General features: G+C 37.5%; 1 protein-coding gene and 1 non-coding gene across 9 annotated transcripts in view; both read right to left on the reverse strand.

The window, feature by feature from the left end:
* Nucleotides 1-592: 592 nt before the first annotated feature.
* The window catches only part of NAP1L4 (nucleosome assembly protein 1 like 4), a 41625-nt gene continuing 18483 nt past the window's right edge, over nucleotides 593-23734 (reverse strand). For 5 of the 8 annotated variants that reach the window (XM_067540622.1, XM_067540625.1, XM_067540619.1 and 2 more), the window contains 7 exons: nucleotides 17249-17388; nucleotides 15631-15776; nucleotides 13422-13444; nucleotides 12915-13034; nucleotides 11408-11437; nucleotides 9894-9950; nucleotides 593-1890 (listed from right to left, as the gene is read on the reverse strand). In XM_067540622.1, the coding sequence (XP_067396723.1) occupies nucleotides 1852-1890; nucleotides 9894-9950; nucleotides 11408-11437; nucleotides 12915-13034; nucleotides 13422-13444; nucleotides 15631-15776; nucleotides 17249-17388 (555 nt within the window). In that variant the 3' untranslated portion in view covers nucleotides 593-1851. Of the gene's footprint in view, nucleotides 1891-8577; nucleotides 8616-9893; nucleotides 9972-11407; nucleotides 11438-12914; nucleotides 13035-13421; nucleotides 13445-15630; nucleotides 15777-17248; nucleotides 17389-23734 lie in introns of all 8 variants that reach the window. The other 3 variants (XR_010918438.1, XM_067540620.1, XR_010918439.1) reach the window with 3 other exon arrangements.
* On the reverse strand, nucleotides 20945-21065 carry LOC137148189 (small nucleolar RNA SNORA54). The gene has a single exon (XR_010918468.1). It is a non-coding gene; the product is annotated as a small nucleolar RNA SNORA54 (small nucleolar RNA).

The raw sequence follows: 23734 nt of genomic DNA on the forward strand, positions 1-23734 counted from the left end.
TTCTTAAAAGAACTCCCTATTCTCACTTATGCCTCATTTTTAACAAAAAAGTACATTTCTGCAAAACTGGGTTTCTATCTCATGCATCACTGTAACAAAGTTACTGTGGACCAAATTGTGTCCTCTGGCATCCATGCAACCTCAGTCTACTGTAGGAGCGTATAGGTGATGTTGAGGGAATAACCTGGCCTCCAGATTCTTTACTGCCAGTGACTGGAGAAAAAAATTCAGATCGTGTGTCAGAGCCCAAGGTGAGAGTTCTGATAGTTGAGAAGAAATCTGCAAACTGAACTAGTTTGATTATGCAAATGAGAAAGACAAATGAAGCCTTTTTAACCATTTTTACAAGGTCACTTTTTATGACAGAACTGCACTTCAAAAATAGGACGAGATATATAGCCTCAAACCTTCTCTAAATATTTGAATTTAGTGTAGGAAGCTGAACATTTTCATACAAACTGTATGCTTGCATTAGGTGGTCATAAATTTTTGGCCATTTGGCACCTCTCTCTTTACATACTGCAAACAGAAGCATGTATAATAGGAAATCGAATGGGTGTTCAAATAATATAGGAAACGAACAAGACAGCCATCACTTCCCATGTTTCACAACTTTAATAGAATATTTAACTATTCTGTACAAATTGAAAACACCGTATTAAGTTACAAATGTGTAAGGTAAGGCTGGAGCACTCTCTACATGCCTGGTCACAGTGTTGATACAGCTGCTATTCAACTGCTGCCAGAGGTTGGCATTGGACGATTAAATCATAAATGTGCACTTGAAAAATTCTGCACAACAACATAAAGGTAGTTTTGAAGACTTCAGAGTTTTAAACAAAACAAGAAACTGTGGAACAGAGTAATTTGAGTATTGCAAGTAAAACAACAGAACTTCAGATTTACTGAGTTAAAATTTGTTAATTTATATTTTCAGAATGAAAGCCCCTTCCATGCTGGATATTAAGCAATAAGACCACTGGAAATTTTCTGGTTCTTTGGCTGCAACCCATTTCCATCAACAGCAATACTTTGGCCTGTATGTTATGTTTTCCCCTCCAAAGAGCTGTCATTTTGAAACATTTATTTTGTCTTTCTAGGCTACTACCTTGTGAGACCAAGTCAAATTTTTCTTGTACAAGTACCCATGTTTTATGCAAACAGGAAAATATTTTCAAGTATATTAAAAACTATTTAAAAGTACTAATTCAGTCAAAGTACTTACAAACATGAATAAATAAATAGAAAGATGAACAACTAAGTAAATCTCGAATGACACCCCTTTAATGAAGAATTACTTCAATTTAATTGGCTTTACTGAGATAATAAATAGGACATTTAAATCTGCTCAAACACTAGTCTGATTTGTAGGTTGCAAGAAAAAATATATTAAAAAAGGAGAAGAACTAGCAAAAGTCATGTCATATTGTTGTATTTGTTTTAGCTATCATAAATTTAATTCATTTAGTTTAGCTTCTTAACACGTGCTTTCCCACAATTTTCAATGTTTACCAAGAAAATGGATAGTCTTTACTTTGTAATCTGGACTAGTTCCCTATGAATAGGCAAAAGACTCATCAAAGCCTAAAGACAATTATTTAGCTACAGTGTACCAAAGGCTGTAGAGTGTGCTTTATTTTAAACGTCATATTTCCCAAATGCATTGAAGTTGCCACTGTACAAGCAAAAAATAAGAAAAAAGTTAGTGAAAATCATGCACTTGAAAACAAATTGATTTTAAGCATTGTTAATAAGATTGTGCTGCAGCAATGGAATATCCTGAACTGCAGGCCAGGTATCCAAATATATTTGTTACAAGTTGTTCAAATATCACTCTGAAGTGGTATTTCCTTATTGTTGTTTGCATTCAGCAGGTTGGCTGGAATCTTTCTGTTTGGAGAGGAAAAAGAAAAAAAGTTTAAAAAAGGAAGAAGCCTACAATGGCAGTTCACCAAGTGCAATTTGGTCATGCATCCTTTACAGGTAGCTAAATGGGTTATCACCACAAATGTCTACTGGATAGGAAAGCTACAAGTAAACATGGGCTAATCATGAGGTGTTTAACTGCAATTCTTATTGACTTACAGTTGCTCAGTACTTCACAGATTATGATTCTATAGTTGTATTCTCTCTACCATTTCCAGCCCAGATGCTAAGACTTTTGAAAACAAATTCTCAAGTCCACATTTAGACTCTTAAGTGGCCCAGTTTTCAAAAGCACTGAAGTCACTAGAAGCTGCAGGGTGCTCAGTGTTTTTTTGAGGGGGGGGGAAAAACAAACAAACCAAAAAAAAACAAAACCCAATGCATTCCCCCCCCCCCAGTCTTGGCTCTATGTTGGAGAAGATTGAAGGTATTTAATTAACAGGTTGTGTTCCCCTCAGATGCCTTCTGCATTACTAGCCAGTAACTACTCAACTATTTAACACAGACACTTCCCCCCGAATGTTCATCTGATCCAACAGAGCATTCAGAAAGTAAAAGTACCGATAGCACTACAGCAAGATAGGGAGTGAAACAACTGTCCCCTTGGAAAAATTAAGAATAAGAAAGGTACGGGTGTGTTGATTAAATGCTCCAACACTAGCACACAAGATAATAAATAGGATATTTTAAATCTGCCCTCATCCTTCCCTTTATTTATTTCTCTCATTACCCATGTCTATTATAGATATAGGGCTCTCTCCCCTCCCCTCCACCCTTTTGTTGAATTTTATAAGTAGGAAGAAAAAAACAGCTATAGGAAGACCTCTTGAAAGACACTGCACCACTTAGTGACTGTAAAATAATTTATACTTTTAGTTAACTTTTCCAAACCTGGGCATTTCATATTTTAAAAAGCAATCATATACATGAATAAATGTTACATTCATTATTCATCATCAGGTGCCCAAGCGGCTCTTCCTAACTGTCTGGGTTTCTAAAAGACACTGAAATTGGTAATTGGAAATTGGTAATTAATCTGTACTGATATAGCCCTAAATATAGTGTGCTTATCTTTTCAAGAAGGAATCCTCAGACCCAAAGAAGCAGTAGGAAAGGAATTTCTCAAAACCCCCCAAAACAAAACACAAAAAAGAAGAGGCCTATTTGACAGACACCATTTGTAATCACATGGTGCTGCTGTTTGATTAGATGTGGATAAGAGGGACACCATGAACAACTTCTTAGCCATCAAAAAACCCTATTTTTGAAATAAAGAACAGTTCATGAAACTGAGATAAATATCAAGTCAACTGACAGCAGTTTCCTTTTCAATATGACAGCAGAAACTTCAGTTATGAGAAAGATAATGCTCTATCAAAATTGCACCAAGTAACAAATGAATTAAAAAGATAGTTTACAGCACTATAAGGGTTTAGAAACTGTATTTTAACCCTACTTTCTATTTCCTTTCCTACCTGCTTAAAGGTTGTATTTTAAAAAGATTTAAACTATTGACTGTTGTGACTGCTTCAAAGAGAAACATCACTTTTATTTCAGTCTTATTAAGACAAAACCCTTCTGTATTATATTTTCTAATTAACTTCTTTATTAATCTATGTTTTCTACCACTTTACAGCAATAAAGACTTTTAAAAAAAATAAAATGCTGTTGCATAATTTCTACAAGATACATGAAGTTGCATAAATATAGAAAAGTTCCCTATATGGTAGGTTTCAGATGTTAAAACCTAGAAATTGTTCTAAATGCTATTTCATCACACTGGAAATTTGTTTGCACTACCTTTGTGCGTCTCTAGGATAATTTTTCAATATATAGGAAACAGTACTTTGGGCAAAATTGTCAAAAGCACCAAATTTCATGGTCTTTCAATGAAATAGCTTAGGCACTTAGTAGCTTAAGTCCCATTTTCAAAAGTAATTTAAGTGGTTTTGAAAATTTTGCCCATTAAATGCAACTGAAATATAAATGTTCTAAAGCCAATATTTCACACAGTAAATTGCTTTGTTTGCCTGCCACGCTATATCCAGAGTCCCCAAGCAAAGAAAGGGGTAAAAAAAAAAAAAAAAAGATGGATTTTATATAGCATATTCAGAAGGTTAACAGATCTGGTTCGGCCAGACTAGGGACCTTTTCATGGAGAATACCCTGCCAGAAGGTTCCCCCACCCCTTCAGTTTTAATGTGGGGAATGGAGTGCAAAAGTGATCTCTTAGTTCCCCAAGACCCAAGATATTTAGAGTTTTCCCTTATTCCTTGAACTCCATCAAGTGCAGATAACACAGCACCAGTGCTGTGCTCCTGAGTTAAGATTCTGTTCAACGCTGATAAGCTTACAGAGAATGTAGCTCACTTTCCAAATGGTCTCAGTGTAACGTTCTGTGTGGGGCTACACACTAGTCTAGCCTTGAAATGACAGAGGCATAGATAGTTGTACTAAGGTTCATATAAAACCATCCAAGTTGAACTTGCCTTGTCAGGTGCAGATGGAAAGTGATCTTTGTCACAGACACTGTTCCCTGAGAATCCAGTAGTAGCCTAGGAATCTAACAATACCCCCAAATTGTGAAGTTGTTACAAATTGCAGGCCATCTTCCTGCTACTGCTGTGTCCACAGATCCCCTTCCCAGTCTGCAGCCCCTTTCTTCCTGTGTGATCCCTACATGTAGGCAAGTTTGCCAGGATACAGCCTCAGGAGAAAGCAATGCTGACACATGCTAAGCACCTGTTGCAAGCAGTTTTGCAAGGCAGCAGTCAGAGAGAAAACAAATCCCAATGTTTTCCTTCCCTGGCTGCAGATGGTGCCTATCTTCCAAGACAGATTGCTAATAAGTGGCACACTGTTGCTTAATATCCAAATCCTATTAATACTAATGTTAATTGCATGGGATTGGTTTCCAGTAAAATGTTGCCATTAACCAGAAGTTAATATCAGGATTATTCTTAAACAGAATCCAGTGTAGTTTACGGGATGCTTGCTTACACCCTATAAGTATCTACCCAGGGAACAAATGTTTAATAAGGGGCTCTTCAATCTAGTAGAGAAAGGTATAACACGATCAAATGGCTGGAATTGGAAACTAGACCATATATTTCCAAGTGAGGATGATTAACCATTGGAACAGTTTAGTTTATGGTAGATTCTCAATCATGGACAACTTTAAAATGCAGACTGGATGTTTAACAAAAAAAGATATGCTCTAGGAATTGTTTTGGGGAAGTTCTATGGCTTACGTTATACAGGTCAGACTAGATGATCACAATGATCCCTTCTTGCCTTGGAATCTATGCATGGTTCCTTCCACCTTAACATCACTTCTATCTTGTCTGGACAGAGGTTGAGTCAGGTAGCTCTGATCCAATCCTCAACCTCATTCAGGACACTTGAGTAATTTGTTCCACCATGTCAGCAGTGTTAGATTATGATGAGAGAGCGGGCTAGCAGCATGCTGGATAAAAAACCACTTGAGCCCAAATTGCCTAATTGAACATCTCAGCAGCTCTGTACAACTGTTTAATAGGCCACATTAACAGCACCCTGAAGGCGAGAGCCTTCAGGCCAAACAAGCCATTGCCCAGAACTATTACCTAGAACCTCAGAGAAGAGAAGAGCAAAGACAATCAACACTTCTTTGCTTTTCATTTTTCACTCCCCTGCCTTTTTTTTTTTTCTTTTCTTTTCCACTGCCATTGCTTGAAAGTTACATATTGATCAGGCTACGGAGGGTATAATTATTAGTGGCTCCACTGGGCCTGAATATTCCTCCTGTGACACTTGCTCACCCACAAGACCAATTTTTCATAGAATCAAAAAAGTCTGATTACAATTAGACTCAAACTGAATGTTCTCTTTTTTTTGGAATTACCAATCAGTTATTCGCTGAGCTCTACCACTCAGGGAGAGTGTAGCTCCAAATTTGCAGTGTGTTGGGGAAGGAATGAAGGAACAAGACAGATATAGCAAAGATATAGCAAACTTCCCTGTTCAAACTGCTTTCCTATCTCTTATATACCCACCAAAGCATTGCAGATTAAATGCTTTTAAACTATACCGTTTGAAGCACTGAACTGACATGAAATTTAAAGTCTAGACAAATATGTCAAGTAGTGGCTCTGCTCATTAATTATAAAGTAATAAAGTTCTGAAAGTTATTTAGTGTCAATGCCTTGATTCCCAGTCCTTTCATTCATATTAGGAATATGTTTATTCAAAAGGCAATATTGACTGTAGATGCTCCCATTCACCTTTCCACCACTGTTTGATGTTGATATTGTTTGGGACAGGATACAGTGCTGGGTGATTCAAAGAATATTCCCCACTCCTCCTCTCTAAATTTTTTTTTAAACCAATCTGCTTCTGGAAAGCTTCCATTCTGTTATATTATGGAACACTCCATCTTATTCCATATTCTAAAACTGACATATCTCATAGCTCCTTATCCACTTATTTCTATACTCTAGATTTAGATCCTTAATAGCACCCTGGCTATCAACTAATATAGGCTCAACAAAAGATAGTGAGCACTAAATATTTATGCTCAGAGTCAGGCACAGACAGCAAGGTGAAAAATCAGGCATTTAATCAATATCTGGAAGCTAGACTATGCATTAAAAAAAGTTAACTGGCGCCCCCTCCCTCGGAAAGGTTTAGACATCACCTCAAGATGTCAAAGCTCATATGATCCTGTTATCGCTCAGTAAGTCACCCAAGATATGATCCTAAGGAATGGAGGAGAAGCAAGCATATTCATAGCATCAAAACACACAAGTTTTAAGTAACTTCAGAGAAGTGTAGGTGAGAAACTGTGCTAGAGTATGGGAGTCCTTGAAAGGTTCCCTTCATCCTATATAAGGAAGACATCTGTCACAGGTCATCAGAACAGATTTGCTGCTAAGTGATGGAGTCTTCTGCCAAGGTTTCTTTGAAGATGGACCAAGTACTTCCAAGTATCAATTGTCCTTCTCAGGAGGGAAGACTTTAGACCGAGGTGTACTGACTGAACTATACTGGTTATTTGAATTTTACCAGCTAGCTACCCTTCTCCCCAGTAATGTCACACTCACTCCTGATGTGACAGATAGTTGAGCCTTGGATCCTCTAAGGCACAGTGTGATATCTTCTCGGTACTCTTTGAAGCTTTTTTCAGCCATTTGGTTACTTACACAGCCTTTCTAAATTTAACACCTTTATACAGCACCAACCCTTTGCACACTTCTTTACAGAAGTTAAAGTGATATGGTTCTGCCTGAACAGTTTACCATCTAAATTAGACAAATTTAGGATATCTGGGTGGGAAACAAAAAAGCAAGTATGGTCTGATATTTATATAGCAAATGAGTTAAGGCAAGAAGGGAGGAGTAAATAGCACAGGAATGGAAGTCAGTGGAAAATAAGGCAAAAAGCAGATTTAGGAGGAAGGATTTGAAGGAGAGCAAGGATTCTTGGTGCACAGAAATAGTAATGCCTTTTCAGGCATGAGGGTGAATTAAAAGGAAGAAGGCAAGAAGAGTGGGCCAAGTGAAGGAGATAAAATGGGAGCAATGGAAGATCAGATAGCAGGACTGGAGACCTGCAGATCAGGACAAAGAGTTTAAGTTTTATTGTGAAAGACAGGGAGCCAATGATGAGAGCTGAGGAGTCCAAGTGAGTGAGAGAGAGAATATGACATGAATGAGTTCTGGCAGTGGAGGTAAGGGCTGCTTTTCAAAGCAAGAATATTTGGAGAATAAGTCACAAAATAAGCTGTCTTGATGTTGAGTGATAGGAAATATAGTGGAGTTATCAATTATAGTCAAATCAAGGGAAATTGGGAGACTGTTAGGAGGAAAGAGTCCAGTTTGTCATGTGTTTTGGAAAGCAGCAGGACAGCTATGAGAAAATAGAAAAATGGAAAGGCACAAGCCTTGGGAAAGATGGGGAACAGGCAGATTTGAGAAGATCCCATGTGAGCAGACAAGAAAGGAGCACTGGAGAATAGGAGAAAAAGGATCCAATGAAAGTAACACCAAAGGAGGTGTAAGTGAACAAGGAAAGTACATAACCACAGAAGTCCAAAAAAGAAACTGATTTTTTGGAGAAGTGGGTGGCTGACTAACCCAGACAGCAGAGAGATTATAGAAAAATACTTAGATTCAGAATAAGTCAGTGACTCATGAGGACGGTTTCAACCAGAGTGAAGACGGAGCAAACTAGATGAGAAAGTGAGTTTGCAAGTGTGTTGTAAATACAGATGCATCAATGAAGAAAAACTAAAAAAGTCACACTAAAAAGATGCAGTATAAACCCAAATACAAGAGAAAACATCTGTGCAACAAATCTTAAAAGGTGCAATTTGTGTCCTGACAATGTCTGTGTATACAGTATATAATGTTATTTTGGAGTGCTACAATGGAAGCATAACTTGCAACAGGAAGGGAAGGAGATAATCTAGATACAAATCCATTTTAATGGTATCATTCATCATTATCCATCCATTGATATTTCTTTCTACACTTTTCTGAACGGCAAATGAGGCCTAAAACCTCGTTTCCACTAATTTTTTTTAAACCAGAAAAGGTAGCTATAAACAAACCACATTGCATGGGCTACACATTGGAAGCTTGGAAGTTAGGTATGAATGGAATTCCACCTTACCTAGAAATGTATGAATGATAAACAGACTTAAATTACACCTAAATGGAGAAAAAATTGAAAGGAACTGTCAGCATGAAAGAAAGTGAAATGTACAAAATTATACAGGAGGCAACAACCATAACGTTCCAAGAGAGCGTAAGACATGGTTCTGCAGAATACCACACTCCACAGGGCATGCTATTAAATTCAGATCTACATCACTGCAAATGTGTATGGCCACTGTAATTAACAATACAGTAACTAGTATAATTCACTACTTCCCTCCTCTGAAGCATCTTAGACACCATTTGTCCAGTACTAGTATTTTTTTTAAATCCTCAGCTCACCCATCATTGTGCTACAGCTACTCTATTCTTTTCGGAACAGCCATTAAACTGAGTGAAATATTGTTTCTGCAAGTGCTACTCTTTCCCTGTTCAAACAAATATTTCATCAAGAATACAGACTTCTTTTAATACTTAATATTTTCTTTTATGAGAGACAGGACTGATTCCTGTCATGGAGGCTAAAAGCATTTAAATGGTATAACGTGTGTATTTATGATAAATTCTGCAAGGCTCATTGTATCAATACCATGATCTCAAAATGCAAGTTTTATATACTTATTGCCATTAAGAAAATGGAAAGATGCTACATTAATAGTAAAATAAATAGAACAGTCTCCTCCCCCTCTCCATTAGCTGTAGTTATTAACTGTTCAGGTGACTGAACTATGGCTGAAAATTGACTGAAAGGGGAAGCAGTGCCCATCTCTCACTGAGTTTTAAACGAACTTATATTTTGTACTAGCTCTCAGCTTTTCTTCTGGTTGAACACATTGACATGATGGCAGTATGTGGGAATCAACAAGGCAACCACAAAGAAAGGAGCAGTGTTACTATAGGACAAAAAGTAGACGGAGCTAGCGAACAGATTTGTCAGAAAGACATTAATTCATTCTACGACTAGACTTCAAACTGGTATAAGATTTTTACCTATATACCCTGTAAATTGGTTTCTTTGCATATATTTAAATATTCACCTTTAAATTTTATATAGGGAGGTGGGAAACCAACACATCCATCGCATTTGTTCCCCAATGTAGGTGAGAAAGTTAACATGTCTAATAAACACTGTTTTTATTACTTATGCAACTTACAACTATCAAGGAAAATATTTAAGAAAATCTGCAGTTCAGAAGTTAATTCCCTTCATAATACAAAGTGTAAAAGAACAGGTATGAAGATAATGATCACAACATAGCATCCTGATAAGCTGTTCATGGCTAGTGTTTGTACTATTCTAATATGCTATAAGTATGCCCAAACAAAACGAACCTTGGGATCACTCTCTGTATCATCCTCTTCCTCTCCCTCCTCTTCACCTTCCAATTCCTATGATAAAAGGAATAAAGACTAACAGGAATTAAAATCAGTTAAAACTGCTTACAGGACACAAAGCCAACTCTACAATCATTGTCTACAATTGCATTCCTGCATGTTTCAAACTGTCAAAATTAAATCTACTTGGGTTGGACAAAACAAAAGGTCATCTGGTCCAGAAAGTCTCAAATGTCAGTGTGGATCTGAATGTAACATTCCTGTGAAAGTTACTGCAATTACACAGGAAAAAAAAATTAAAAAGTTGTACCTGTAACAATTCTGAGTTTTGTACTTCTGGAAAAAACAGCTAGTAGGTCTGTCTGATGCTGTTCTTCATTTCAAACCTTATCTCATCTTTGAATGTTCCTTTGAATAGCCATGTGCCCAATGCACATGCTTCTTCACTACGTGGATCCTTTCTGTGCCTCCTCTTGCACATGGCCTACCCTCAAGCTGTCATATGCCTCAGTGGAGGCAGATAGGCTAGCTCTTTTTCATCTGCTTTTACAAGAGTTAAAGCTTTTCAGTGCAAAAAAACTGGGGCTCCTGTGGAAGCAGGGGAAAAGGAGGCAGCATGATGTGACCTGTCAGCTCAAAAGAAGACTACCAGTCTGCAAAAACTGCCCATATACTCCATTCCAGTACTAGATTAGCTCATCTTCATGAAAAAATTTTTCAAGCATGTCATAGTGAAAGGGGAAAAATTCAAATAAATAGTGAATATCTGTCCAAGGCATTGATTTGTCCCCCAATATTACTTTTATATTAGTTTAAGCAGAAAGATTTTGTATAGAGCTTACTACCACTGTGTTTCTGCCCTGATAACACTGAACTAAATTGATGACTGAGATTACCATACTACAAAGCCACCTGTGAGCCTAATGAAATCCTTCCTTTTAATTAAGAATTTTTTAAATGTACTTCTTTTTTGGGAGGACCAAGCCTCTTCCTAGAATAGTTAAAACAGACAGTTCACTAGTCTGGTCCTGCGTTTCCCCCCTTCCATCCCCCCCAAGGTGTTACTAGGATAGTATTTCCCATTTGCCTCTCCTGCAGCTCTAGGTGTAACTTGGTAAACAGGTACACAAAGATTTTCAGTGCAATGCAATCTTCACAACCACCCACAAAACAATTTCAACATTAAGTCATGGTTAAAAAACAGAAGTGACAATCCATAACTCCTTTGTCAGCTATTAAAGAGGTGCAACTGCATTTAGATAATGCAGCTCTGAAGATACTGGACATAACTGGAATGTGCACTTTTATGGAATATGCTTACAGCAAAAGTTAACAGGTATTGATTTTACAGTTGCTTAACGTTAAGCTATAATAACTATTTTGTAGAGGAATATAAACATGGCACCATGCAATACACAAATCCCTGTTTGTCCGATATGGGACTACATATTTCTATTTCAGAAAAGAGAATGTGGATTAGTAATCTGCAATAGACACAGTAAGTATCTCACCTCCTCTTCTCCTTCCTCTCCTTCTTCAAACTAAAACAAAAACAAACATTTTAGCTTTACAGAATGTGCTATGCATGTTGTAGCAAACTGCATAAAAAAATCAGGCATGGTACAAGAAATCCAGGCACTTTTTAATCTTTTGCATTTACAAATAACCCACAAATGTTTAATTTACCATCTGAAGTGCTAACCCCATTTTACAGGTGTGGATAGGGATTCACAGAACTAAGTGACTTGTTTAACACAGAGTGGGTGGCGGAATCAGAATTCTATAATCAAGGTCTCCCAACTCTCGGCTCATCCCATTCTCCCACTCATTGTAGCCTCTAAATAAGGCTGCCTCCATGATAATTGCCATTTAATCTTATATCAAGAAAAAGGGTGACACCAAATCCTTTTTTTGTCGTGTGTCTACTAGTAAGTAGTGCTATTTCACTCACAACTTGCCTCAGCTCAGCAGGGCAATGAATGGGGTATAATCAATAGACATTATATAGACAAATGGAATATAAAAGTTTAATGTATTTGTGAAAGGAGGGGCCACAAGCCCTACTTTTAATTTACAAATTAAACCACTTTTATAAAGGTGGAGGTCAACAATTCATGGAACAAATACATATCCATTATTTGCTTCTTGGCTAATGTACTTTTTAAACAAACTTGGAACATTCAAGCACCATTAAGGAGAAACTTAAAAGCAAAAAATTTACAAATAAAAAGAATGCTATTACCATCTTGTATCCATTACATTTATATTAATGCAAGTTCAAGCAGTATATTGATGTTCTTTTCTGCTGCATTTATCAGTGTCTCGACCATAACTCTGATTTTAATTTTTTTTTTATTTGGCTTTGTTTGAAGACGATATACTACAACAAAATTCTGTCAAAGCTGCATGTAAATTATTTGCCTAAACCAAATTGGTAAAGGCAATAGTTTAGAAACACAAACACCCGTAAAGAAAAAGGCCAATCCTTCCTTAGTACAGAAGTCTTCTCTTCTGCCTCCATCTAGTGTTTTAAATGCTACTTTACTATGTCCTGCTTCCTCCAACAAAATTTTTGTGAAGTTGATCACTCAAGGAAACCAAAGTTTCAGATGCTTTGTGTGTATTGCTTCAGAGGTCCAATCAAACATGCAGCTACAGCTCAGCAAGCAGAGTCATGGCCCAAAGTGCTCCTGGATCAGTTCTGTGGGCTACAAGGATACAATGACTGATGCCTTGTCCAAAAAACCCTCTCTACCTGATTTCAGAAGTCCTAGGCAATCAGTGTAAGGTTTCCAAAAAAAGAGCAAGTCAGTTTGTCTAACGTGACCCTATTCAGTCAGTTCTCTCTTTGTATCTCATTCTGATGAGTAATTTATTCCCACTTTCAAAGGAAAACCAATTCTGCTTTTTTATTTGTTTCACTCGAGGAAGTAATGCTATTTAATAGTTCAGCCAGAAGTACAAGAGGCCACTTCTATATAGAGAAAGACATAGAAGATAGGTGAGCAATATACATACATTATCATCATCCTCTATTGCTTCCCCAGTGAAATAAAGCACAGCACGAGGAACTATCCTTTCACGGAAGAAGTGTCCAATTTCAAAGTCTGTAGCTAAAGTAAACTCTGAGTCTTCATCCTGTAAAGCAAGTTAATTTGATTTTAGATAATTACTACTGGAAATGTAACATTCCCCAGTAGCTCAGTTCTTCCACTTCTGACTCTTTCACTTCATCCTCATTATTTCTGTCTTACAACAGCCCTTCTTGGCAAGGGGTCAAGTTGTCCACAGGATATCACTGAACTATGGTGAATAGCACTATCTCTGGGTAAAGTGCAGGGGCCAATGATGAAGGTATCTCATTTTAAAATCAAGCGGAAGCTCAAATTTCTTATTAGGCAAAAGTCAAACTAATGGAAAAAAATATATGATCACTGACGTATGCATCTGAGTAAAGTCTAGGAAGGGGAGCTTTAGGAGAAAATATAATGAAGAGATTTCAAATCTTGTTAAAGTGAGACTTACCAATGATTCTCCATCTCCAGACACTACAAACAGAAAGAGGAAAAAATCATTTCATGTAGCACTTTGAAAAACCCAGCTCATCTGGTTGTTCAAGCTTGTGGAATGTGCTATGAGGAGGTTTCTATTCATAGAAGTATTGCGTGGATTAGTGTTTGTTACACTAGAAGTGTAAAGCCTGGAAGTGCTAGGTATTGTTAGCATTATTGAAAGGAAAACAATTCATTTCAGTCTAAATCCAACTCACATAAATGGAATTTAAAATGACACTGTACGTATTATAATGCTCACCATATTATAATGAAGATATAAAAAAAGTTAAGAATGGCAGTGCAGGAATTTTGATTTTATATGGGGTCACATCAAGATGTTTGCACAGGGAACTGTCACCTTTGTAGAAAAAACACTGGGTACTTACAGCATATGTAGACTCAAGATATGCACTTTTCAATCAACACCATCCACATTTTATCTCTGCACTAACACTTGACAAATTAAATAAAGCAGCTTAACTTTGTTAAGCAGTACCAGAAAAAGAAGACGTTTTCCAGGTGCTTGACAGATTCGGAGAAAGTGAAGTAGTATTTATGTACTGATATTAGTTACAAATTAAGGCCCTAATCCTGCTATTAATACCAAACAGGCAGAATCCTGCATCTACTAGAGCCTCAATGAAGTGCAGTAAGAGCTCTCTTTGCACAATTAGAGCTAAGGTGCTTAAGGAGAGACTGGCTATCATTTAAGGAGCTCACACTCCCACTGCAGAGGTGAGAATTTGATGTAAATCAATTCTCATTTGCACAGTGGGAGCATATGAGATGCCAGTGTACTGCTCTTCATCAGAGTCTAAACCTTTGCCACTACTGTCTTTGTTCATAATGACTTCAGAAAGCCAAGATGAAACCCTGCATGAGGCAAGTAGATCTTAGTATATCAATTATATCTAACCTTATATCTGCCTATAAACATTTACGTATATTCCAGATGCAAGCATTTTCTGCTCCAGGTACGAGTATGAATAGGTTTGGCAGAATTTAATTTTCTTTGTATAATTGATGGCATTTATTTTATCAATTTAGATTTTCACAGTTGTGATGCTGACACCTGTAATTTTGCACATGTAAAGATATATAAATTAAATATCCTTAAATCAAAATTTAAGAAGTTCAAGCAGCATTTTTCTTATTTTGCCTATTTGCTAATTTCAATCAGTGGGAATAAGCGTTTACTATGCAATCCACATACTTCCAAGCCTAATCATGGAAGACTTGGAGACTGTACAACATGTGCTAGTGCTTCCAAGGCGGTTGACTAGGTAATTTATAAAAAGCAGACAAGTCTACCAAAAAAATTATGACTATTTCGATGAGTGCATCATCTATAAAGTTCACATGAAGAAACACTTCTCAAACTCACATATTTAAAAGAAAAGGTTGGAGGTTGCCACGGGAGACCAGTCTCAAATGATTGGACTATTGTTTGCCATCTACAGTTTAAAGTACAGTTTAAAAATTTTTGAAGTCTATTAGCAATTTTGCTTAATTAGGTCAGATTAGCACTTGAATACAGTGATAGGCACTACAGCAAACCCTAAAATAATTATAGTAGTTACATACTGTTCACCCTAAGGCTTAAGTGATATCAGACTATTGAAACCAACTGAGACTGGATGTGAAGTCTTCACACATTACATCTAAATGGAAGTATAGGTCCACCCCGTGGTGAAGAGTAAAATATCCTTAGACTGTCAACATTAACAATATGGGCCATACGCAATAAGTTAACAAAAAGGAGTCCTGTCTATACTGTTCTCCTTCAGCTAATACTTTCCTACAGAATTAGCTGATTGCTAAATGAGTTATTCTAGTTATTAATTCATATTCAAGACAAAATCTGAGTTTAGTTATTAGCCAACAACAGCTTGCTCAGTCTGATAAACAGCACTTATTTCAGGCTCCAAATACTGTACTTTTGGAGATATAAGCGACAATATCCAGACTGTTTCAGTACTCAGACAGTCCCAATGCTTCAGACTGATTTAGCCACTCATTTGATGTTTATATATTAAAACAGTCACATAAGAAAAGCAGAGTTACAGTACACAGCATGGACAACATCTAAATGGAGCCAAGGCAAAGAAATTACTTTTATAAGAACAGAGTTTGGGGAACTATGCAAAATTCCTGATCTTTTTCCTGCTCAACAAGCTTACCTTTTATGGGGCTGAAGAAGTTAAAAAAAGAATCATTGGGTACTTGTTTGGTAATTGTTCGAACTGTGCCTCGACCCTTGTGTTTCTGCTTCTTCTTGATTGTTTTAACTGTAACATTTTTTCCTTTCTTCCAGTCAATAGTACACCTAGAGACAGAACAAGAAAGGCTTTAATGCAAAAAGACATTTGGGGGAGGAGAGGGAAATGAGGCATTTCAGTGCAATAAAAATTGAGGCAGATTGTTTCCAGTTCTAAATAATTGAGATTGTAATATGTTCAAAATAAGTGTAACATTTTATAAAGCACTTACTAATATTGTAGTTATGAGGACTGATGTTTAGTGTACAAACCAACATTTTCTAAAATGTAGGGGTGAAATTCTGTTCATACCCTTTTGCACAATTCTGTTAATAAAAAGAGGCTAGAAACCTGCTCCATCTGCCAGCTAGGTGATGATGTGTGTCTGTGTGTGTAAGTGGGGACATGGCCAGAGTGCCATTATGCTCCTGGCACATCCCCTTTGAACTGCAGGGGATTATAAGAGTTCAGTATCTGTTCTCATCCCGAGGCTCAGTGCAGTCCCATTATCCCAAGAATCAGGGAACTATAAAGGAGAGAGAGAGCCATCTTTACAGCTCCGTCCTAGTCTTGTGCAAAGCACAGCTTGAACTGAATGACCCAAGAATTGAGTTCCACATATAGTAAACAAGAAACTGCTTGCTGTTCAGGTCCTTGCTGCCAGATTGTCACCTGACTTGGTTCTCACTGCACCTCAAGTGACAGACTATATATATCTGGATAAAGTTCTAGTCATGACTACTGATGCCACTGAATGAGCTGCAGTGTAAAAAGTTATGTCCAAATTGAAACAAACCCTTAATTAAAGGCGACTGTTTGGCATACTCAGCCAACAATTCAGTGGCCAAAAACATCTTGTTCTACAGATGGTCTCACAGAACCAATAATTTGATAATTGGCTATCCATGGATAGGGTCAATCAGCAATTGCTTTCTTGCTCTAATGATCCCAGTAACTAACAGAGGGATCCATGAACATACTTAGGCACCTAAACCCCTGACTTAGACACTCAAGACTCCTGTTTCAGCACCCAAGTTCCAGTTTTGGCTCTACTACAATCCACAAAACTGCCATCAAACCCTGTAGGCATCTAAACTGACTTGGTGCCTACGTTTTTCAGAATAAAAGTTCCCTACTGCATATATTCCTGTCTCTAAGCATGCACATTGCTGCCTTCCTCTATGTGTCTATACACCCAATAAGGATTAGACTGAGACCAACTATTAACTCTGAACAAGAACAACTTTTAGCCAATACCTACCTGAACTGAATTTCAGCCAGTGACTTAGAACTGAAAGGCTTGTATCTCACTACTAATTCCCTGAACTAGACAGGCAGAGTTTTAAATGCTTATTATATTCCATCTGCATAGAACAGATGCTTTAATAAAACTTAGAGTTCACCATCTACACTACCAGCTTCATGCTTTCATTCACAAGACTTTTTCCTGGTATCAACCATTACCATGATAAAGAAAACAGGGTCTTGGAGAATATAGATTAGAAGTTCCAAAAAAATTTATAAAGCAGATTTTCCTTACCCCTCACAATCAACTATTTCAGGGCCTTCAAATGAAAAGGGATCGGTCTTGTCTGGCTCTGACTTCATCTTGTAGGTTTTTGTCAGGACTGAATTAGTAAAGTAGTCATTGGGCTCAAAGTGGAACTCTAATGAGAAAGACTAAAAGAAATTTCCATTATTGTTTTAAACTATACTGAATTTAAAAAAAAAAAAAAAAGATTACGAATAGCAAATTCTGAACAAATACAGGTAGGAGGAAACTGAAAGAAGAGAGGTTACATATATATCTACTGACTACAGCAATGATTTTTTAAAGTGCAATAATTAACAGAAATAGGCTTGGATAATAGTCAAACTACATTAGACAAGTTGTTTTAATGAACCTTTACAAATTATCAGAATCTCTTGTGGCATTTATTTTAAATTTGCATTTTAAGGAGCCCCAATTTCATTTTATTCTACTGAACTATGTCTGAAACCAGTTCAAAAGAATGCAGCTAGTCCTTCTGAACCTTTGATCACAAAAAAGATTAAAGAATCAATTTTTAAAAAATAATTACAAAAATAGTTTAAGATTCTAAATTAGAACACCACATGGGAAGATTTCAAAAAGTTAAATTTAAGACAGTTCATTCCACCAAGGCTTGGATTCAGTCTTCTGTGCTCATCCTGCAAGAGCTGGTAACTTCACAAACTCATGTCTAATTAAGATTACACACGTTCTGTTAATGGTTTAGAATCCTAAAAGTGAACTGAACTGCTTCTTTAAGTTAGTTTTTCTTCCTCATGGCATCTAAAGTTGTTTTCAGTGGAAGTCTTCATGTAAACATTTCTTAGGGTTTTTTTTTTTTAATAAAGGTCTTCTGTGTCACATATAAGTTAAATAAAATTAAAGGCTGGAAGTACTGCTGATTTTAAACCTTCACCTGAAAATGACGACATAAGGTGCATGTCTCAGTTAAACATGCAAGCCCCTATACAAAACACTAATTTTAAACTTGCATAGCTTTCTCGAGCCAAATGTACAAGGCTCCACACACACACACACACACACACACACACACACACACACACACACACGTTTAAAGATTAAAAACAAATTTGTTTTAGTTATGCATGAGCAATAAGGCATTTGAACCTTAATAGTTTCTTCCCCTATTCAAGTAACCCAGAAAAGCTTATATAAAACTTCATCTACAGGTCTGCCAACAGTAATTCCAGGCCCCAGCGCAGAACAGTCAATGGCCCCCACCCTCCTAGAAATGGAGGGCTGAGGTTTATAACCATGGGTACCGAATGAAGCTCCCCATCCCACCTCTTTTGGCCCACGGGGTGGATTGTGGGCCAGGCCATGGGCAAAAGAGGCAGGACAGGGGGCTAGCCTCCCAGAGGGGAAGCTTCACTTATGGCCCAGGTTCTTTTAAAATCGCTGGACCCTTGGCAATTTCCCCCTTTGCCTCCCGCCCCCTCAGCAGGCCTGTTTAAGATTACCTCTGATTCCTCCTCTTGCACAGGTGTTCTGGGGAAGGGCTATAAGATTGGCAGTTTGGGAGATGGGGAAGGAGTGCTTTTGGTAAAGCTGGGCTTCACGTCTGGGTTAAGCCCAAAAATAGATAGTTTACTTCCCATGGAAGTTTCCTCAACCATGTCATAATGTTAAGATCAAGTTAGAAACTTCCTTTTAAAAAGCAAGGGAAGCAAGCTAGTGTAGTTCTTTGAAGATCTGAAGAGTCCTCTTTTCTCTCCCCACCCTAGCTTGTTTGACACATGGCCCCGACCATCTTCTCAGCCAGATAACTGATTTAGACTCCAACTGGTTGTTCATTTGCCAGGGCTGTTAATGAATACAAAGGCTGCTTCTTGGGGAAGACATGCAGTAGACAAATCCTACCATTGCTAGCCCAGGAAGTGGGAAAGATGGGAATGAGGACTAGAAATTGGAACAGCTCCATTGGTGGTTATACTTTGATCCTCTTTTAAGAATAACCTTAGTTGCATGTTACTGAGTTTATAAAACTAAAAAGCTGAGGGGGAGACTTGTAAATTCTGCAGAGTTTATATAAACTCATCCTGGGCTCTGAAAGTCAAGCTAGACTTTATCTGTCACTGGTGATGACTAGTGCTGGGTAAAAATAATTTGGCAAATAGTAAACTTGCCAGAAAAATGCCTTTTGGGTGGGTGGGTGGGTGGGGGAGCGACAGGATGACAATCTGGGGGACAATTCAGGTTGAATTCAGCTAATAATTGTGGCTGAAAAAAGAAGTGAGGTGTGGGAGGGGAATCTAAAAAGGTCAAATTTGTTCATTTTGAAACAAAACCTTTTATTTAGCAATTTAATTTTAAAAATTTGCAACAAACCTGAAAAATCAAAACACAAAAAAAAGATCTGGGGGTCAAATAAGATATTTTGTCCACAAAAAAGTCTTGTTGTTTTGGTGAGAGAAAAAAAATGAAAAAATTCAGTTTTGGTTTGAGCCAGAAAGAAAAATCAATTATCTATACAATCAGTATTCACTGAATACTCCTGTTACATGGGGTAACTGGGGACCATCATTTGGCCTACAGGATATTTACTATGGATGATGTGACATTTGTAGGGCTGGCAGTTTTGTGCAACCAGAGCAGATCTAATCTGACTTAGACAATAATGGATAAGGTTAAGATTTTATCAGTTGTTTTTAGTAAAAGTCAAGGACAAGTCATGGGTTTCTGTAAATTTTTGTTTGTTGCCTGTGATCTGTCCCCGACTTTTACTAAAAATAACAGTGACAAAATGGGGCTTAGGGTGCCCATCCCACCGAACAAGAGCTGCAGAGTCCCCATGCCTGAGCTCAAGAGGAAAATGTCACGGAGGTCTCTGAAAGTCACGCAGTGCGCGACTTCTGTGACAATCTCATCCTTTATAATGGAACATTAGCTTTTTTCTCCCCCAAAAAAGTTAGCTTTCAGAACAATCCCATAGAATTAAAGAAGCCAGATATTCTCATGTGCATGCCTTTCTTTTGATATAAAATTAGAGCAATACTATTTTGTATGGCTTCATTACATCTCTCTTCAGGATGATAGCTTAGAGCAATACATTCAGTGCTCTGAGATTTTTATAGTTTTAAACTTTCTCCAATTTTTGTTTAAAACACTACAGTTAAAGAAGTGATATTCTGAAGGTGAGTCACCACAGCTTGAGAGAATAGGACCTAGCTACAGGATTCTGATAGCTAAGACTAGAAGACAATCTTCTCTATAAAATTTGACTAATTTTGAAAATACTGAAGACTAAGACATACTGACGTCATTTGTGGGCAAGATGTATCTGACATTTGAAATAAACTGAACAGAACACATTATGCTCTGAATGGGACTTCTCAGTATCAAGGTTTGATTATATTCCTTTAAAGCTGCCTTTCAACTGCAGCAGCTATGCTAAGGTTGTATCTGGTTAAAAACAAAAATTCCAGACAGTTACATTAATTTGCAGCACATGCCCCTGAAGCAGAAAAACTGTTTTATTAGAACCTGGTAATTCATAACTTAGACAGTGAGTACTTTTTATTCAAAAAGTATCAAGTACTAAAGTCTCACACACACACACAAAATGCTGCTACTATTGTAAATTGGTGAAAGTCATTTTTCAGAAAGTCACTTTTATTAAAAAAAAAAAAAAAAAAAAGCAGTTTTCTTGTGAAGTAGGGAAGAGTTTCAGTGTCTTTCTATTAAGTTTGTCCCAAAGCCTAGAAGTGACATTAAGTTTGTCAGTCTTCTATTACTGGATTTAATGTAGCACTGGAATGGAACCCATTACCAGGAAGGTACTGTCAACAGGTTACGAACAGTGCAAAAAGCAAGAAAAGAAATCCACTGGTAAAATATGACCAGCCCTAAAAACCAAGTGTTATTGCAATTTTGTTTAAGCTATTCTAAACTGTAGAAAATTCAGCTGAGTGACAGTATGCCATTATCTGCAGAACAGAATAGTTTTTATTAACAATCATTCTTTGAACTACTGGAAAAGTAGTAGTATTTGGATAAACGGATAACCCTTTAAAGGGCTGTTTATTTTGCTTCTGTGCTCTAACACAACCTCCAGATCCAAAGTAGGTGGGTTGTATCTTAGGATGGCAAGCAACAGGCCGTTGTGCATATAGTATCGAATGCCCCACTGTGGCAAACTCACTCTTGCTTGGCACCCATCTTGGGCCATTCTCCCTGCTTTGAGAACTTTAAGTCTTTTGCAAAAGTTATCACCATTGTTTGCCTCAATTAATGCTTCTTCTCTTATATTTTACCCCCTCAATTAGTTTGAATTATTGTTTTATATTACAGAGCAATGGGCACCGCACAGAAGGAAGTTTGGGAAGGAACACTAAGCCTTAAGTTCTTCTCCAACTCTTTTTAATCAAGGCTTTTAGGAAAATTTTCATTTTTTTCTTATGTGGTCCTGCAGCGAAGCAAGTCTGGTGCATACACATACCTTTCATAATGGACAATTGCACTGTCACAACACTCAATATAAACAGTCACACAACAAAGTGGAAAATGAGGCTGTGAGTAGAAGTTGATTTTTTTTCCATTTAAAATATTTTAAGAGACTAAAGCCAGTTTACATGGATTTAAGAGCCCAATGGAGTAATTTATTGGACAAACATTCCAATATAGCATTTGCAAACCACTTATTATAGTAATGGGTTAATGCATAAGAACCTGAAAGAAGTTTACTCTGTGGTACCTGAGGGAAACAGAATACTTTTAGGAGGGAAAAAAAAAGTTACCAGTAATTTTATTTTTCTAAAAATATTCTGACAGGACCCCTGTTCTCAACAACCTAACGGAAAGACTATCAGCTCTAAGCTCTTAAGGTTTTTGCATTTAATGGCAGCGATAATAGACACAGCATTTGCAAGGCCCTCTACTGGCCACCCTGAGCCAGCATCATTTTAACCATTGCTCTTAGAACACACTAGTCAGTTCTAATTCTACAGAAAGAAAGCTCCCTCCCTACCATCCATCCCCTTCGACAATACCGAAAAATAGCATCAAGGTGCAAAAAACCAACATCATCATAAAGAGGTATGAAGGGACATGGGTGATAATCTTGTCAGAACAATAGTTTCAGAAAAGCAGACTTACAGGCAAGTACTTCTGCCTTTTCTAAAGATGACACTCCAGGAATGAAATTCAGAAGGATGGAAAGAAGCTTGAAGGTGGTGGTTGTCACTCCCACCCCATCCCACAAAAAAAAAGCAAGTTTACAACAGGCAACAACTAAGCCAATGCAAATAGTGCAATCAGGGATGTGTGAATACATATTTTAAACACACATAGAACAAAGACCTCCCCAAAATATCCAGGATAACACAGGTTGCCTGAAGGATGTACCGCACAAGCTCCTGAGATGTTTAGCCTCTTTAAGTAAGGGACATCCAGAAAAGGATTCCACAGTACAGGAGTCTAAACAAGTACAAAAACAAGTTATGAGGTGCTAAGGGACCAAAATGGGATTCCCTTAGGAATCTGAATGCAAGCAATTATGTTTTGCAAATGTATAGAGAGGACCATGTCATTGCCTTGCAGATGTCCGTGACACATCTTTGAGGGAAGCAGTGCAGGCCACTTTACCTTGATTCAAAAGAGGATTGACGTGACGTAGTGTCAGGCCAGTGACTTCTATTATAATGAACTGTCTCAAAAATTGTAGATTTACAGTTGAAGTCCATGAATACTTTCTAGTATACTTGCCAACACTTTGGCTTGCTGATAACCCAGATGTCTTAAAGTACAATCATAAGCGGGACATATTGATTTAAGTTAATTTCGGCAGGTGAGCTCCAAATGATTCCCTCTGTGTGTTCATTTATAAACTCCACTAGTAGTTTAGCCTTTTCCTTGCACAGATAAAATTACACTAGAAGTCTGACCACAGTAAAAAAAAAAAAATGAAGTTAGTACACGTCTACACAGCAGCACAGAGATATAATTCCCAGCTCAGGTAGACATAAGAATGCTAGCTCTGCTTGAGCTAGCATCTACAAATAGCATGGCCATGGTGCCATGAGTGGCAGCTCAGACTAACCAGCCAAGTATGTACGCAGTGAGTTGGGTGGGACTGTACTTGACTAGCTAGCCTGAGCTGCTGTGGCCACCCAGCTATTTTTAGGCATTAGCATGAGCTTCGCTAGTGTGTGTATTTGAGCTGGGAATCACTTTTCCCAGCTGCTGTGTTGAAACGCTAACGGAATGTGTGTGTGTGTGTGTGTGTGTGTGTGTGTGTGTGTGTGTGTGTGTGTGTGTGTGTGTGTGTGTGTGTGTGTGTGTGTGTGTGTGTGTGTGTGTGTGTAAATATAAATATAAATTTAAAAAATGAAATCTCTTTTGTCCAAACTAACTTTCTGTATTTTTCCATGTGTACCATATTTATCATTACTGACAGAATTTAAGTCACACTGATTCCATTTCTTATTTTGGGGAAGGAATAGTTTTCCTAATGGAATTAACAGTACACAGAATTCT

The sequence above is a fragment of the Emydura macquarii genome, unplaced genomic scaffold (assembly GCF_026122565.2).
Source record: "Emydura macquarii macquarii isolate MOO-44397 ecotype Brisbane River unplaced genomic scaffold, CSIRO-AGI_Emac_v2 contig_587, whole genome shotgun sequence".
Classification (NCBI taxonomy): domain Eukaryota; kingdom Metazoa; phylum Chordata; order Testudines; family Chelidae; genus Emydura; species Emydura macquarii.